Genomic DNA, 19685 nt, shown 5'->3' with positions numbered 1-19685 from the left:
TTACATTGTAAGGACTCTGGTCTTTACTCTAAATTAGGTGGAAGCCACTGAGATTTATGCTTATTTTAATAGAGTGTGTTTGGAAGGATAGGAAATAGGTAATACTGATTGATTCCAAGAACAGGATACCTGCATAAAAAAGACACTTGCTTTTAACTTCTTTCTTTTGGATTTTGTGTCATGTTCGGAATTACCTGTTTTTAAAAGTAGATGAAATATAATTTTTGATAATTTTGTCTAAAAAGCATTACATACTAATACTTAGTAAGACCTTAAGATGCTTAAAAATAATTTTATGCTCTTTGATAAACTCATTCAACAGAAAAGCTAAATAGCAATCCCTTTTAAATGCTAAAAACTTTTATATTTTGTTTACATCTACTCTAGGTGCAAAAGTCAAGAAATAGGCAAGTGCGAGAATTATTCCCAGATGGTTTTAGTATTCATCATGCAGGAATGCTTCGGCAGGACAGAAATTTGGTTGAAAACTTATTTTCTAATGGGCATATCAAAGTCCTAGTCTGTACGGCCACGTTAGCCTGGGGTGTCAATCTTCCTGCCCATGCTGTTATTATTAAGGTAAGAGCTTACTTTCCTTTACACATGGATTTGTGGTGTCTTAAAACAAACCTATGGATTAATTTATTTAGAAAACTATTGTGATTTGGCTGCTTCACTGACTTTGAATGTTATTTATATAAGGTCAGAATTATTTTCTCCAAAAGAATCTAGTTTATATTGTGAAAATTTAACTCTGTCACAGATGATGAAAGGATTAGTTAAAGTACACTTTTGAGATCTTGCCATATTTGCCTAATTTCAGTATTGAGCTCATCAGGATTATATTTGTGTGTGGTTATGTAAATTTTTATTAACTTTTCCTCACCTAGGGAACACAAATATATGCTGCAAAAAGAGGCTCCTTTGTTGACCTTGGAATATTAGATGTCATGCAGATATTTGGTCGAGCTGGAAGACCACAATTTGACAAATTTGGGGAAGGAATCATCATAACAACACATGATAAACTCAGCCATTACCTCACTTTGCTCACTCAACAAAACCCAATTGAGAGTCAGTTTTTGGAAAGCCTTGCAGATAACCTAAATGCAGAGGTAAGATTAATGAGTAAAAGGTTGGCAAAGGATTATTAGCTGCAAGAATGACTAAGTAAAATAAAGGTTGAGTTGGTTGCTGCTTTGAAATACTTAGGGCGATAGCTTATGCCATTACACAGTCGTAAAACACAGCAAACTGAATGGCAATATTGTTGATTAGTTCAGGGCAGTACAGAATGCAAATGATAACTGGTAGGGACTCATTGCTAAAAGACTATATACTTGTAAATTACTTGTAAATTTTGTATACTTGTAAATTACTTGTATACTTGTAAATTTTGCTATAGGGCAGAAATCTAACCAAAGCTATACAAACTAAGGAAACAAATAGCAATTACAACTACTATATTTGTGTTATACTTTTACAAGTTGTTTTACGAAGCATTGTTTAAGTTTTTACAAGGTTTATAAAGCTTTATCTTAGATCATTTGATTAACTTTGTTACACAAAATATGATTGCTCTACTATTATAATGTTCCATGTGTGTATGTGTGTTTTGTGTTAAGATTTAAATAGCAGGCTCTGGACACCTAGTTAACTGGTAAACATCTTACTGGTAAAATGGATAAACATTCTTAAGAGTCTATGTGTCAGACATTCAAATGAGGTTTAACGGTTTTCATGACATTTTTAATTACTGCTCTAGCATTCAGCACTTCCTACTTCACTGTCCTTTTTTACTTTTAAAGTTAACTCAAATTATTTTTGAAAGTAAGAGGGATATAAATATTAAAGAGATGAATAAATGAAATATTTACTATCAAATATTACTTGGGTACAAGTCCTATCCCAGGTACTTCTTAAACACATTATAGAAATTTCACTAACGTTCTATTGATGTTATTTACAAGTCTTATTAGAGGTTGAAAACCATGATCACTCTGCAGTCCCCTCTGTTAAGGAGCATAGAGTCCAAAGGGGAGAAAGGGATACAAAAAGAAAACCCCCAAAACCCACAGTGCAATGTTGGGAAGTGATAAATTCTCTGGAAGGATTCAGTAGAAGGCAAAAGTACTTTTGGCCCCAGCCTATCAGGAAAGGCTTTGCTCATTAAGACGGTAATACTCGATCTGGGTTCAGAAGGAAAAATAAGGTTTGGAAGATCTGATTGGAAGTTACAAAAAGTCTTGAAAGATGCTGGTTTCTAATAGCATAATTAGAAGAAAATAGAGAAGACTCAGAAATAAATTTTGCCATCAAAGAAAGTAATATAGCTCAATTTCAATCTTCATTACCCACTATGATTGCATGGTTTAAATAATTAGGTCTTTGGTCTTAGGTAAACAGTATCTATGATGGAATAGTTGATTGTACACAGACAGTAATAGTAGCAGTCAATTGATGGCGTGCTAACTGCTAGAGACTCTGTTGAGTGCTTTTTGTATATTCTATCACTTTCTCAATGTTCTTACTAAGTAGGTAGGATTGTCCTCAGAGAAATATGCAACTGACCCAAAGATCATTAAGCTACTAATTTTTGGAACTAGTATTCAAACTCAGGTCTATGTAACTTCAAACCTAGTCTCTTCATTATAGCCTAGATGTCTGTTGTATTAAATGTAGTAAGTTAAAGGTGAATATATTATATTAGTACTGACCATTTGCCTTCTTCTAAGACCAGGAATAAACATTTTCTAAATTGGTAGTCATAATTTCTCTGACTTACCATAAAAATGAAGGCTCTTTTATGGAATTTTTCTAGAAAAGCATATCAAGGAAAACAATATCTTCATAAACTTAAAATTACTATCTTTGATAGCTTTTTGTAAGTGGTAAAGTAAACACAATGTGGTGATGTTATTATGCAGAAGATGCAAAAGGAGTAAAATACTGCTCCTGTCCTCAAGGAACTCTTTTTCTCAGGAACTATTTGGTCAAAAATTAAAATCAGTTGTATTCCATAGATTCACCTTATATTCACAGAGTATTTGTTAGGTATTTCATTTTCAGAAATGTCAACTCTAACCATTAGTTCATTTTAATTCCATAAATGGCACTCAGATAATGAAACATATACCTTGAAAGTTTTAGCTAATACAGTGAAGTATAACCATTCCTTTCTATGTACAAAATTTCTTTCTCATATTTTGGTCTACTGAAATGGCTCCAAATTAAAGTAAAATTTCTCCTTAAGGAAACAAACTCCCTTAAATTGTATTTGAGTGTGAAATTAAATTTGGTAATCTGTGGAAATCAAGTGCGAAATTAGTTTATAAAAGGAATGTGTGCTGTGTCCTTGGGGTAATGGATTTTTAAGTCTTTAGAGTCCTGAAATCTTTGCAGGACTATACAGTGGCGGTGATCAACATAAAGGTCATGTTAGATCAGGAATGTTGCTTCTCCTAATATCTTTGATAACATGAATATCAATTCTAACCATTAGTTTAGAAGAACTGGAGAAAGTATTATATTAATTTTAACGCAAACATTTATGAGGCCTCTTTGCCGATTGATGCCTAATGGGGCTGACTCTCTAATGCTAATGCCCAAAGGTCACTAATCCCAGACCCGTACAAAGCTGCTTAATTTTGCACTGAGAGAAAACCTGAAGCAAGTTTGAGGCTTATTAAAATTTATTCAGCAGACATTACTGGGTACCTGCTCTGTGCCAGTCCTCTGTAGTCCATACTTTAAAATGTGTTTAATCTTTCTATATAACCATACATACACTCTTTATACAGAGCCCCTTCCATCTCTACAGGGCCTAGTAGGAACACCTTGTCCTTGAATTAAGGCCTCCGCAGTCTGACGAACCATCCCAGTTCTGGCTCCAGTTACTCTCCAACACAGATTTCTGCCCTAAACAGGCTCCTGCTCTACTCACTTCACCTATAAATCCTAATTTTGCTGTTTATAAAATAAGGATAATAGATTGTTGTGAAAATTTAGCAAATGCCTGTGCCAGGTTGGTACTCGGTAAAAGATTGTGTCACCATTAGCTGATAATCGCTTCATACTCAGCCCCATTTATACTTACTGCCAGCACTCACATTTTAGTTGAATAAATAAATGAATGAATGGTAGCATAAATGTTTTTTTCATATATATGTATGTATCAAAACTCCTTTAGTAGGAGTGTCCATATATACATATGCTTATGATGATTATATTTCCTTAGTTTTTATATGATTTCAACCAATTAATAAAAATATACAAATAAGCAGTTAAGATAACTTTAGCGACTAAAGTTTAAATAGGTAAATTAGATATAAAGTAATACCTTAAGTCTTACTTCTAAATTACCAAATTTGGAGTGGATTTTTTTTCCACTTTTATGTGACAGAGTTTAAAGCTCTATTACACTATATGCTAATAGCTCTTTTATGCATTTCACATGTTAGGTGTTTTTCTTTAAAAGAATTTTTGAATGTGCTAGACACTATAGTGTGGTTTCGCATGTCATCTCAGTTACTTACATGTCCCTCATCAACAAGATTAGAGAACTTTTTGAGAGCATGAACCATGCTCTATTTGTTGCAGTGTCCGTTGTGCTTTATGTAGTGCAGTCTGCAGCCTTGTACTGACTTACTATATGATTATTGACATGAATGGATACATTTCAAAGGAAAACTGTAAAAAATGCTTATTTTATAAAAGACTCCTATACTAAGTAGCCACTAGGTGACAGCAAATATTTACAGGTAAATTTTAATTTTTGTCACTAGGTGGCATTCTAGGATTAATCTCAAAATATGATGAACCATCATAAATTTCTATTCAATTTCCTAGGTAGTCTTTTTGGGTTTTGGTGAACATTTAGAAGACTTGCACTACTTGAACCAATCTTTGATACCTACCTCCTCCTTTTTTTTCTTATCATTAGTGGCAATAGATAATTATTAATGTTAATTTATTGAGTCTGATTTTGAAAATAATAGCAAGATTTATTATAAAATTTTTTGTAAAATTTTATAAGAGTAAAATTTTTTACTCTTAATAGTTGCATGATATTATTTTAAAATACGTCTATGTCATAAGGGAATTAACACAATTTTAGCTGTCAAATAATAGAATCACAAATGAGTGACACTATTAAACTAGTGTTCTTTACCTAAGCAGAGTAGAAAATGTTTAACTGTATTTGGGAAGTGTTGTACAGCTTACTTATTGGCTAAATTGTAGGGGGTTTTTTTCTCTTTATTTTGTGGAAAACCTTACAGTTTACACTTTAGGAAATTTATGTATTTACCTCTATTTTAGTCATTTGTAAATACGTTAGTGATAATTTATTTTTTCCAGTTTTATGGACAATTGACGTATGACATTGTGTAAGTTTAAGGTGTTCAGTGTGATAAATTGATACATGTATATATTTTGAAATTTTACCACAATAGTTAGTAAACACGTTCTTTACCTCACATAATGACCATTTTGTTGTTTGGTGAGAACATTAAAGCTCAGCTTTCATAACAACTTTCAAGTACACGATGCAGTATTAACCATAGGCATCCTGCTGTACATTAGATCCCCAGAACTTATTCATGTTATCCCTGAAAGTTTCTACACTTTGACCATCTTCTCATCTCCTGCTTCCCCCAGCCCCTGGCAACCGTCATTCTACTCTCCGTTTCTATGAGTTTTATGTTTTTAGATTCTACATATAAGTGAGATCATACAATATTTATCTTTCTTTGTCTGACTTATTTTAAGTTAGTGTACATTTAAAAGCCAATAATCAGAGTCTGCCTTATCGAGTTTTATTTTTTATTTTTGGTCACTTATCTATTTAATGGTGTAGTATGATTTACATTATAATGATATTTGTATATTGCTATAGCTCCTCTTCAACTAATAAAAGATAGCTAAGCATGTACATATTTATTTCACAAAATTAGTTACAAAGAATTTAAAATTATAATATGGGAATGAAACAAAGGTTTTTATTTTCTTTAATGTTCAGTACTAAAATGAGAGGGTTTTTTTCCTTCTAAAATTTAATAATTTAGGTAGGGAGCATCTCTACTCCTTTGGTTAAAGTATTAAGAGGTTAAAATTTTTTTTTCAACTACATACTCAGGAAAACCTATACAACTATGAAGTTTTACAACTTGGATGAATTTTTATATTAAAAATATAAGTAACAGCAAAATGACTACCTATGGGCTAAGGAAATGTATTTTTAAGGAAATTTCATTGTCATTCTGTGTTAAGAGCATTTTCTAACAGTTCCATTCTCTATATTATGTAGGACTTATGTGTTGTTGTTGTGTTTTTAATTTAACTTTTGTTTTTATTAAATTAGTACAGCTACATTAAAATGCTATATTAAAATTGTATTCCCTTTCACAGTATAATCTAAAGAATTATCCAGTGGTCATTATAATTCAAATGTATAAATATCTACTTTTTTTATAGGTTGTTTTAAGTTTACCAATAAAAAATGAAAACCATTCCCCATTCTTGTATGAATTTTTTTTAAGTGTATGTATTATCATATGTATAAATCCCCAAACAATCTGCTTTGTTATTGTAGAAATGATTGCATTTTCTCTTGCATTTATATTGTGTATTTCTGCTAGCCATCCTGCAAATGGGTCTCTTTAGATGTAAAAGCTACTGTCAAGCTCTCTGTTGTTTGGGTAAGGACAGTACACAAAAATCACAATACAGAGGGATATTTTAGCAATTATGTGTTTTCATTGTGGTGCACCTAGATTTAAAATTTCAGTAGTGTGATCACGGAAAATGAAGACAAAAGAAAAAGGAAGCCAGAAGAAAACTGAATAGCAGAATGTTTTTAATGCTCTACAGAATTAAGCTTCGCTTATGGAAAAATAATCAAATGCCATAATGTCGAGTACGTTCAGTTTTGAAAAATAACATTTCTAAGGTACTGTTCCCAATTAAATGGGGCAGGGATGATTTTTAATTAATTGGAGAAGTGTCATGTCCAGTAACTGTGCTATTCCTCTTAATTACAGGATAATGATAAAGTGAAGTTAAAACTTAACTTTTGACAAAATGGTCTTTGATGTAACATTTATATTTGACTTTAATGGATTAGTTTAAGTTTTGTTATATTTTTGACTTGCAGATTGCTCTGGGAACAGTTACTAATGTGGAAGAAGCAGTGAAGTGGATAAGTTACACTTATCTTTATGTACGGATGAGAGCAAATCCATTAGTATATGGCATCAGTCACAAGGCTTATCAGGTAGGAAACTCATTTGTAAAAAAAAGAAATCAAACCTTCTTTTTAGTTTTGTAATCTTTACATGGTATGAGGATAAATATTTGCTATTTCTGCCTCATCTGAAAAGAGGTAGCTGGAAGAAAAACAAAGAGCTGTAATTGTTTTTAGAAAATACTAAGGAAAATTAAATTTGGCCCCTGCAATTATTTCACTTCATTTATAGTATCTCTTTTCACACTGACACTAATAAGTTAATCTTTATATTATTATCAATTTATTATTCAGATATATTTCCATTTGATACTAATATTTTGCTGTCATTTTTTTTTTAAGCTAAGATATATTTAGTTTTTTGAATACTCCAGACATGAGGGAACTTATAGACCACTCTTAATAATAGGCAATCTCTTTTCTTATCCAGTTCCTCTAAGCCCGTATTCCTAAATTAAAAGATGGCATTGATGAGTTATTATCTTAATAGTTTGGAGGCTGTGATCAGTTCTGTACACATAGACTGAGAGTGAGATGCATGTGGTAGCAGCTATTCCTATGAGCTCTGCAGTTGTGTGGTCCACATGGCTTGCAGATTTTGTGAGAGCTTGTCTTTTCTTTAGAACTCTGCTTTATACACTGTAAATGCTTCCTAATTACAGATAGAATCCAGTTGTTCTCTAATGAAAACATTATTTCACCATCATCATATGGGTTATTCACTAGTGTTAAGTCAAAATTAGCGAAGAAACTGAATTTAACTTAGAATTACAGTTTTACTGCATTAACTAATAACTTGCTTTTTATCTATATTCTGTTGTTATCAAAGCAGTTGCCAATCTTTTTTTTTTAATTTTAATTTTTCTTTTCCTGTACAGTACATTTGACCATGGGAAAATTGAAACTTAAGACTTAGAAGGAAAAATATAAGAAAAATAGCAGCAACAACTAGTTCTGAAGCTGCTAATCTGAAATCATTAAGTTTTTATACTTAGGTTGACTGTAATTGGGATTCAACTACCATTCCTCTCAGTTAAAATACACACTATTCTTCAATTGGATATCTTCCTTTACAGCCAAATTGTTCTCAGTTATAAAATGTAGGTGCATTGTAGCCTGTAAACCTTAAAAATTTTAAAGAATATGACTCTAGCTATTCTCATTACGAAATGGTCTTTGTGAAAATAGTGAGTGACACTATGAAAATATACTGAAGAGGTAAAAGAAAACAAAACACAACATGTATTTTCATGGGCTAAGCCATCTCAGTTCTTGACACAAGACAAGCACATCAATTTATTTTTAAGTACTAGGTTAATATCAGAAGTAATTTTTGTATAATTTTCCAGTATAATGAAAGCAATTTTTTTTTTCCTTCTCAAGTGCATGGTTTTACTACCTTCACAGTTCAGAGAATCTCCCCTTTCTTTCTTTTTTTAACTTATATGTTTTCATTTTATTACTTAATATGAATTTGTAACCACAATACCCATGTGAACTAACACAGATCATGCAGTTTAACATATTTTTCATGGTTTAGTACTTTGTGATTAATAAATGTTTTCATAAGATGAACCTGACACATGCAGTGCATCACTTGTAGCAAATATTTAAGACTTTATATTTGCTAATATGATTCTTGGCTTTATCTTACTTCCCTACAGTTCATTTTCTTTGCCTCATTTTTCTGATTTTTAAATTTATTTTAGCTGTATACTCTCCCCTCGTCTCTTTAAAGGCCATATTCCACTTCATTGCTCATGACCAGTGAGTGATCTTTAGGACCTGGCTTGCGTGCGTGCGTGTGTGTACATACATATACTCACACACGCATCATATTCTAACAAGAATATTTGTTAATAAATGTTCTTTCTGCTTAGAAAAAGTCTATAATAGTTTGAAAACTATTCAGAATTTATTATTACTTTATTTTACTCTTTGCATCTATTAGTATTATTATAGGGGAAAAATGGCTTTTCCTATCAGCAGTTATGAAAGCTACCAGAACTCTAAAACCATACTTTGAAAGGATAACTTTGCATTTATTTTTGTATAGTTTTACTTTGACAGAGGAAAGCATTCTCACTATCATTTCTCCAAATATTGATAAAGTAAGAACATGGTTTGATATTTTAAAATCCTTGTTTATTTAAGTGTGGGAGGGAGAAGACAATGATATTTTTCTTATAGCTGATTTCTCATCTTTCAAATCTTAGAGAGTATGACATCAATTAAGAATTTTAGATTCCATAATACTACTGTCTGAAGATAATATGCAGATTGGTAATTTTAGTGAATTTTATAACTTTATTCCATTGAAACCAAATAAATTTGTGGTTATTTAATGTAATAAAATATTTTCTAGTTATGTCCTAAATTTATAAGCATGTACTTCTCTGAAAATTGTAATAAAAAAGTTTATTCTAACTAAAACAAAATTTTTAATTTTCTTAAATACATATATGTAACTCTCTAAAGAAAAATAATATCTAAAGAAATATTAAAGTGTTTATATATTTTTGTCTCTATAGATGGACCCGTCATTAGCAAAGCATCGAGAACAGCTGGTCATTGAAGTTGGACGAAAACTAGACAAAGCTAGAATGATTCGTTTCGAGGAGCGAACTGGATACTTTTCCTCAACCGATTTGGGTAGAACTGCCAGCCACTACTATATTAAATACAACACCATTGAGGTATTAAATTGAGTGGAACAAATACAATAATATGTTTGCTATTAGATGCAGATACTTTCTAGATGTCAAAATATAGGGTTAATGCAAAGTAACAAAGGCTGTTAATAGAACAAAATGCTTTTAACATATGAATTCAATAATATACAATCAATAAAGACAAGAAAAAATAAGACTTTAAATAGTAAGAGTCCCCTTGCCATCCTGTTCAGTGAGTATATCCCAAGCATTAGACACCCAAGCCTAAACAGTGGAGCATGTTGGTAAGACCTGTGGAATGAATGCCTGAGTGATTTTTAGGTGGAAAGTGATGGCTTAACGATATCCTTGAATAAGAAGTTGAAAAAACATTTAAAGGTTATTAATGAACACTGACTAAAGAAGAGTTAGAAAAACTAATAAAATTATTAGTCTACCTAGCTATACCATTTGGACAGTTTAAGAGATTTTTAAAGTTAATTTTGCTACATAATTTTAGCCTTGCTTGTTGGCTTTTAACAGTGTTATGTAAGACCAGATGCCACTATAATATTTATACTTTAAAGAGCACATGCATGTCTTTATGTGTGCTTATATGCATATGTATGTATATACGTATGTTAATGCATGGGAAAACTTAACAGTGATTACCTATGAGGAAAGGACTTAAGTTTGAAGAGAAGGGGATGGGTTAAGATGAATTTTTACTTTTTTTTATTCTTACAGAGAGAAAGTTTAGATTTTTTTCTTATATTCATTTTTATTTTTGTATTTAAGTCTGTTTTTAAATCACAGTGTTCATAGAAATCAATAGAGTGAAATTTCTTCAGAAATATGAAAACCTAGGCCTATATGAAATCTAAGCTTTGTACTTCTTTAACATGTGCTTGTGCATATGGCAGGTTTTAGAAGCACTTTCATGTGCTTACTAGCTTTTCCTTGCCTTTCTCCAGATAAACTATTTGTCTAGCACCTTAAGTTTCTTCAGTCTTCTAACATACATTCCCTCACAGCTCTGATACAGTGGTTCCTCAACCCAAAACATTTCCCTGCCCTCTGCTGCGTTCACCACCTACGCACGTCCACCCATCTGTCCCCTACGTAACCTTTCTCATTAGTCTACCTGGTAGTGTGTGGGTGCCAAACTACATCTGCAGCCTGTTTGCAGCTCTCTTTCAGGAACAGTAGCCTTTCTTCAGCTTTGTTTTTAATTCTATGTGGCCTTTTACTGATCTTTTTCTTCCCAGTCCTGAATTTCTGTATGCCTTCACTAATAATATTGTGGTATTTTCACCATAATCTTCAGGTTACATACTTTTAGTTACTCCTCTCTGAATTTTGTATGCTCTATGGTCAGCTTAAATTTGGAGAATGGTAGATTCCCATGTGCCCATGCTGAAAATAAGCCAAGACCATAATGTTATGCTGAACATATTTTAGATATCTAATGTAGGTTTCATTAACTGATTTTATTGCTCTTTTTGCTTCTAAGGAAGGGTCTTCTCTAGCAAATTATATTTCAGGAATATTTTTTAATCTCTGGTAGATAAGCAGTGATTTGGAATAGCATGCCACAGACATCATAACTCTGCATTGTCTAGGGCTCAATGTTCTTTAAGAATCTGTGATTTATAGTCACGTTTTTAATTTAAAATATTTTACTGGATCTTCTATATTAATCAAATATAACACTTACTTTGGTAGACCTTCAATGAACTGTTTGATGCTCACAAAACAGAAAGTGATATCCTTGCTATAGTCTCCAAAGCTGAAGAATTTGATCAAATCAAGGTAAGATTACTTGAAGCTTGAATCAAATGCATGTAACATATATGTATTCATTCATTTATAAAAACTTATAAGTAATTGTTATTCCGGATAAACTACAAGCTGTATGGCACTTCTCATTTGGAGTACCAACAATTTTTTCCATGTATCAACAATGGCCAGTTCCTATCCTAGATTATGATATTATGTCATACCTGACATCATCATTCTTTGCTCTCTCCTGCAAATCAAATATAATTTAAGTGGGTTTTGCAATAATGAAATAGGCAGAGAATATAGTATGTAGCTTTTTGGTTTGTTTGCAATATAAAATTCACAAAAGAAAATAGGAAGGACATGCATGATCGAGACTTAAATACAAATATTTCTGTGCCTGCATTATAATTTAATCTTATTAACAGTGAAAACTTTAATACTTTGAATCATAGTACTTCACAGCTTTAAGCTATGAATGTGTTACACCATATAAAATTATATGACTGTAATGAATGCATTCAAAGATAATTCAAGTTTGCCCTAATCCATTTGGGCAAAGGTTTTACTCTGGTCAAATAAAAAATGAAATCTCATCATTTGAAGGATGGTGAGGTCAGGAGATCTAATTTTTGTGGCATATCAAATTTTTATATGTCAATGGCAATTTTAATATTGGTGATGAATAATAAAATGTAACTGTATCAGCCTCAAGATAATTTCTTATTGTATGTTATTAGCTACTTGTGGGAAAAAATTACTGTTACTTTAGCAGACAAAGGAAAATGTTGAATTATAGCAAATGGAAACCTTTTGAAAACCCGCAAGGTGGTTTAATTTCAATATGAATAATTTCAGTAAACCAGCCCAAATAATTCTGTGAAAACATTGATTCTTCCAGGTCAGAGAAGAGGAAATAGAGGAGTTAGATGCCTTATTAAACAATTTTTGTGAACTCTCAGCCCCTGGAGGTGTAGAGAATAGTTACGGGAAAATAAATATCCTACTTCAAACTTACATCAGCCGAGGTGAAATGGACAGTTTCTCCCTTATATCAGATTCTGCGTATGTTGCACAGGTAAGAAGATTACTATCTTCCCTTTTTCCTCCCTCGTTTACTTTCAGAGATTCAAGGAATTAATTCATACTATACTGTGAATATATTGCTTTGTGACATAATTCCACATTACTATTTTATCTTAGAACTGGTTCTGTTTAATTTGTTCATATTTTATGCCATCCATGCATTAGATCAGGAATGGGGGTGGAATTTGATGGTGAGTTTGGCTTTTTATTTTAGAGTCTAAAAATATCAAGATTTCATTTATTTTGCTATAAATGATAAAGTTCATTTCTTTTACTTACAAAGGGCAGGAATACAGAATATTTCCATCATAAAGAAAAGATTGTGGAACCATTGCAGCTTTCCCCAAATGTTAGAAATATAAACAAATTTTTTACCATTAAATAAGGCTTTATATGTATACCTCACACCATATATTTAGTATGATAAGTCTCTGATTAAAAAAAAACTTTCCTTCCCTGCTGTTGATATTTTAAAAAATACCGTAGTATAAAATGTTGTAATATTTATATTTTTATATTCAAGCCCCATGTGAAGTAAAGTAGGTTATTTTATGAATTATTTACCATTCAAATGAGAGGTTTTCTTTACAGACATAAGTTGTTTAAAAAAACATTCTTTCGGCCTTGGCCTGTGTCACCTTGTGGTTAGAGTGTCCGCCCTCGCACCTATATATATTCTCTACTTTAAAAGAATATCATTTTACCATTTTATTATTTTTTTATTGATATAACTGTAAACATGAAATATTTACAAGCATGAACCCAGATATATTGGCAAACAATTTGAATGAATTCAGTAACTTAATCAGTGTAACTAAGACATCAGGTGATGATTTCGTACTGCATAAAGTAAATGTGAATGTTACAGAAGCTTTATTTATTTATTTATTTGCATCTTGGATAAGATGTTTCTGCCGTAGAAAAATTATGTATGTTTTCTAAACCCTATAGATTCTATAAGCTCCATTGTTTCTAACTTCTTTTGTTTATCTGTTTTTCTGAAAAATGTATTTTTATTTTGTATTTCTTAATGATTTTATATTGAAATAGTTAATGATTTAACTAAAATGTAAAGCTTTACTAGGTTCTAGGTGAATAATCTGGCCACATTTTTGCTTGATTGAAGATTACAAAGATATTATCAGAGACTGGTAAACAAATTGCTTTACAATATAATGTTTACTGTTTTTTCATGATTGGTGCCCAGAAAGTCAATATCAGAACATTAAGAATATATCTAAAGCATCCCTATTTTTCTTAAATAGCTATTATGGGTTTATCATCCTTGAATGCATTAGGTAAATTACTGTTGAGTTTATTATAGTTAAGTTTAGGCCATCAATAGTTCCACAAGCACCCTCTCAGCTCTGTCAAATGATGTTTCCTTCTCTATTTCTGAAACTTTATTCTGTCAGCCCCTATGCTAAATCCTTGGCTCAGCTATCCTGTGATTTTATAAAGAAGCCTAGATTCAGCTTTTCTAAGCTGTATGTGTCAAAGACTTTGGTCATTATTCCCACGCAATTTATATCATTTCAGATAAAATGTCGTTTGTATCTTGTACGTGGGATTTCTTCTTCCATTTCTTTCTTTTTTTATATATTTCTTTTTATTGTTGAAACTATTACAGATTCCCTGTTTTCTTTTAGCTTTGAGGAAACAACTGTGGGTTCTGAAAAATTTTTTTTTAATTATATATTTCCAAACACAGTGGAAAATTAGCCTGGCAGTTTTTTATAAGAGTAACTGGAAATAATGATAAAAGACCTATTTGATAGGCACAGTAATCAAAGTGTTCATTTTATTTATCTTTCTCTAGGCATAGTAAGAGCTATCCTCTCATTATTAATGGACATCAGAACTGTCCTCACAGTTCTAAATACCATTTCTGTTCTTAAGTCTCTAATACTGAAACAAAATAGTTGATTTGTCAAAAGATAAATACACATTTCATATAATATGAAAAACTAAAGTCCATAACTCTTAAGATCATAATTTAAAGCCATATCATCTGCTTGCTATTTAAAGTCTTTACTTTTTAATCTTTTTTTCTGATTTTGACTAGATTTAACATTCTTCATTTTCAAATACAGATATCATTAGATTTTGTAAGGTGTCTCCAAGTTCATGATTTTAAAAACAGTCATCAATAAAAAATCTGCAAAGTTAATGATAGAGGGAAGGAAGTGAAACAAATGGAAACCAACTGTACAAATGGGACAAAAAGTCTTCAGTCACTGTAACTTTCATATGTCCATTAATGAAGTTCTTCTCAGACCACTGAATTCAGAATCTTGGAGCTAAGTTTGGAATTGTTTAGACCTGGCTTTGAACAGATACTCTGAAGCCTACTATTTGTGTGACCTTGGCCAAATTATTAACCTCACCAAGCCCTTAGCATCTTTATCTATAAAATCAATATCAGGACCGGTCCCATGCAGATGTTATAAAGAGCAAAGGAGATAATATATGTAAAGCTGTTAACATATTGCTTAGCTTATAGGGAGTCATCAATCTGGGTATCTGCACTCATCAGCATTTCCTCTGTTGCCCCCTCGCACTGATTTTCCTCCATCTGTGCCTGCGTCTTCCCCTGTCTCTGAATGGCCTGGTAGATTTAATCACCTCACTATGCGAGGCTCTGGTGTTCTCAGGAGTCTCCTCGCTGTGCTGTACTCGCCTTCCCCCCCTTTCATTCCTGTTTGGAGGGTGGGCTGGAGCTTCCTAAGAACTGGAAGTAAGGCTACCCTCTGAATGTTAAACGGGTAACGTCCACATGCATACAAAGGAGGCGGTTCTTGTGTAGAAATAGCACAGATAATTAGGTGTATATAAGAATAGATGCTGCCCACAGTTAGAGGATGCAGCTTGACATACTCCTTTTTAAACTGAGTCTGAATGACAAATGTATTGGCAGGTTTATAAGTCCATGCTACCTCATCATCAGCCTCCCCCTTTTTATTCTTCAGAACGCTGCTAGAATTGTCCGTGCTCTTTTTGAAATTGCTCTGAGGAAACGTTGGCCTGCCATGACCTACAAGCTCCTGAATCTTAGTAAAGTCATCGACAAGAGGCTCTGGGGTTGGGCCAGCCCTTTGAGACAGTTTTCAGTCTTACCACCACACATTCTAACAAGATTAGAAGAAAAAAAGCTTACTGTTGATAAGCTGAAAGACATGAGGAAAGATGAAATAGGTAAGAAGGAAGGAAAATGTTTTAATGTGTTCTGTGCATATCAAATATTAAGTAATGTGAATTTTCATATTACTCAAGATAAATTTTTATCATTTTTATGAAATTTCTTTTTTATTTATCTGAATTCTAGCAGAAGTTCCTCCAAATTTTATGATGTCACTTGAAAGAATTAGCAGTTAAAATGGAGGTTAGCCCTCGCTGGTTTTGCTCAGTGGTTAGAGTGTTGGCCTGCAGACTGAAGGGTCCCGGGTTTGATTCCAGCTAAGGACAAATACCTCGGTTGCAGGCTCGATCTCTGGCCCCAGTCAGAAGTGTGCAGAAGGCAACCAATCTATGTGTCTCTCTCACATGGGTGTTTCTCTCTCTGTGTGTCTCCCTTCTACTCTCTTTCAGAGAGGGAGTGGAAAAAATATCCTCTGATGAGGATTTAAAAAAGAAAAAAATGGAGTTTAGATCATCACACCCTTAAATTGAGTCTTTTACAAATAGAATCTCAGCTATAAATGATGAGAGTTTGTCAGTGAGGCTTATCCTCAATTTATTTCTTAATATTTAATTCATTCTATACTCTTTTCTTATGTATATTAATAGTTTTATATGAAAAAAATTATGTCTACATTTCTTCAGCATTTCTAAATGAACTTCATCATTACACACATACATATCTTTAAACCCAATTGTTACCAGTGTTATCAGACCAAATAGCACTTGGCCTTCTGCTTTTTATCACATAATACTGAAAAATTATTCCTATATACATTTCCATGCACCTTGACATTTTATTGGACAAACATATAACACATTGATTAGGTAGTATTTCAGATTCTAAATGTGTAGATACTACACATGAAGAGAGTCAGACTGAATAAAAATAAGAGGGAGGATTGCTGCTGCAAAAGGTCCAGAGATGTGAAGAGAGGCTGAGATAGTAGTAAGAAGAGTAAGAAGTAGTAAGAATAGTACTTTGAAGACAGAAGGGAAGTATCAATTTAAATAGAGAAATTAAGGATATTAACTAGGAAAATTGAGAGTATTCACATTGGGGTATCATATGTAAATATTTTATCAAAATAAGGAAGATCACTTTACTTTCAAATTTGGATAAACATAAAACATTTGATTTATTTATAAATATTCTTTTACAGTTATATTATGAAGAACCAAGAAAGATTGATACAATAAGCTAATATAAAATAATTTAACATTATTTAATATTAATAAACTGTAATTGAAAAATGTTAAATATATATATATAACCTATTTCCACTTAGTTGCCTGAACTGGAGTAGGAAAATGTTTATAGTAAGTGACATCTGTCTCTAACTCCCCTGCCCACCTTGGGACTGGCATACATATCTGTATTTTGGAATCTGATCATTTATAAAAATATGTATAAGTGGCTAAAGTGGTTGATTTTGTGCTAGATTGACCATATTTAATATTTTATCTTTATGTTTTTCTGGAAATAGATATGGATGGATGAGTTGTGTTTTATTATTAAAGCATTTACTATCATGGGTATAGAGTTCTGAAATACACTTTGAATAAATTAATGGCTGTTTCAAAAAAACACTAAATATTTTTATAATGTGTCATAAACTAACTAGAAGAAATGAGGAACTATTTATAGCAGTTTGAACACTATTAAGTCTCAGTAATTTTAAGAACCCTGTTCATAGCTGAAGAAACCTTGATACTGGTTTTCAGAGCTATGAATTGCTAATTCAAGTTAACTATTACAAAATATTCAAACATGCCAGGTCAAGAATGTCAACTATTCTACATAGCAAATCATAAAACAAGCAATAAAATCACCTTCTCTGAAATCCCATTTACAAGTCAGATTATATTGCTTTTATTCTGTTTGGACACATTTCTTCTATGTGATGTTTTCCTTGCAGGTCACATGCTGCACCATGTGAATATTGGACTCAAGGTCAAACAATGTGTTCATCAGATTCCTTCTGTTACAATGGAAGCTTCCATTCAGCCCATCACACGGACTGTGCTTCGAGTGACTCTCAGTGTCTGTGCTGATTTCAGTTGGAATGATCAGGTAGAGTGGAAAATACCTATCTCATTGTTAAGCAAAAATGTCTCTGCTTCACATTCCACTATACCTCCTTACATCTGTCCTTAGGCATTTAGAAAATTCTCTCAAAAAATATATATTAAAGATTCATTTAAAACATTGTAGTAATATTTACTCTCATCCTCAAGAAACACATGTGGTATAATATATTAATATCATATCGTCCAGGGCTTAGGATCTTTACATCTTTCTGCTCTGCTGACACTTACCTACTTCCCAAATGTTTTCATGCTTATTTTTATTTTTTTATAATTTTTTTATCCTAACCTGAGGATGCTTATTGATTTTAGAGAGAGGATGAGAGAGAGAGAGAAACATCAATTGGTTACCTCCGTACATGCCCCGACCAGGGATTGAACCCACAACCTAGGTATGTGCCTGAACTAGGAATCCAACCCACAACCTGTTTGGAATATGGGATGGTACTCCAACCAACAGAACCACTTAGCTGGATCACGTTTTCATGCTTCTTTTTTCACATTTAAAGAAGGAAGGAAACACCCCACTGCACCAGCCCAGAGCATGGACTGTAAGACCTTTCCATTAGTCTAATTTGGCCGGTATTGGTCATGAGCCTGCCCTTTACCACAACCTATTGTAAGGGGGGAGATGCCATAAGTTGATTGGCTTATGCTAATCAAAATTTTTGCAGGAAATGAGGTCACCTCCTGAGTCACTTGAAAGAGATGAATACTGAATAAAACTGGATTTTTTTAGGGGGAAAAAAAGAAAAGAAAAAGGAATGAATATACAAAAGATGGTATCTATCCAATGGAATATGATTTGTCTATAAAAAGAAATGAAGTACTAATGTATACTCTAATATGAATGACCTTGAAAACATTATAGTAAGTGAAAGAAGCCAGACACAAATGACCACATATTAAATTATTCCATTTATATGAGATGTCCAGAATAGGCAGATCTATAGAGAAAGAAAGTAGATTGTGGTTGTCAAGGGTTGGAGGTTATGGAATAGAGAAAGATAAGTAGTGACTGCTAATGCATACAAGTTTTCTTTTTAGAGTGATGAAAATGTTCTAAAATTAGATTATAGAGGTGATTGTACAACTCTGTAAATATATTAAAACCATTGAACTCTATTTTAAATGTAAACTTTGATATGTATCAATAAAGCTGTTAAAAACAATGTGTACTGGTTATATAAACAACGCTATATTCCTCATTCGAGTTATAATACACATAGTATAAGGATACTATTTCTCTTCTAGGTCCATGGGACAGTAGGAGAACCCTGGTGGATTTGGGTAGAAGATCCTACAAATGATCATATTTATCATTCAGAGTATTTTCTAGTTCTTAAAAAACAGGTAAATATCTGTGTATGGCTAAATCCTTATTATGTTGCTATCATAAATGGAAAATATAAACTAACAATTTCTGCTTTTACTTATCTTTCTATAACTTCTAGTGTCATTAATGCTTTTCTTTATGTTTGAGTAGTTTTAAAAGAAAACAGTAAATGTCACAGTATGATATATCCAATGTGCTCTTAGTTTGAGAAATTGAATTATACTCATTATCATGGTTTAAGGCATGGCTTTCAGAGGGTGGAATATGTAAAATAGGTGGGATAAAATATATAAAAATAAATTAATAAGAAATAAGAACTTTA

General features: G+C 32.2%; 1 protein-coding gene across 1 annotated transcript in view; it reads left to right on the top strand.

Moving 5' to 3' along the window:
• Nucleotides 1-19685, top strand: part of ASCC3 (activating signal cointegrator 1 complex subunit 3) — a 219554-nt gene that overhangs the window by 108105 nt on the left and 91764 nt on the right. Inside the window, exons 15-23 of the mRNA XM_016220202.2 lie at nucleotides 388-579; nucleotides 891-1115; nucleotides 7154-7273; nucleotides 9775-9939; nucleotides 11620-11706; nucleotides 12578-12754; nucleotides 15732-15957; nucleotides 17859-18013; nucleotides 19282-19380. Coding sequence (XP_016075688.2) covers nucleotides 388-579; nucleotides 891-1115; nucleotides 7154-7273; nucleotides 9775-9939; nucleotides 11620-11706; nucleotides 12578-12754; nucleotides 15732-15957; nucleotides 17859-18013; nucleotides 19282-19380 — 1446 coding nt within the window. The remainder of the gene's footprint in view (nucleotides 1-387; nucleotides 580-890; nucleotides 1116-7153; nucleotides 7274-9774; nucleotides 9940-11619; nucleotides 11707-12577; nucleotides 12755-15731; nucleotides 15958-17858; nucleotides 18014-19281; nucleotides 19381-19685) is intronic.

The sequence above is a fragment of the Miniopterus natalensis genome, chromosome 5 (genome assembly GCF_054644295.1).
Source record: "Miniopterus natalensis isolate mMinNat1 chromosome 5, mMinNat1.hap1, whole genome shotgun sequence".
Taxonomy (NCBI): Eukaryota; Metazoa; Chordata; class Mammalia; order Chiroptera; family Miniopteridae; genus Miniopterus; species Miniopterus natalensis.
The sequence above is the reverse complement of the archived record's forward strand: the minus strand, read 5'-3'. Positions and strand labels throughout refer to the sequence as shown.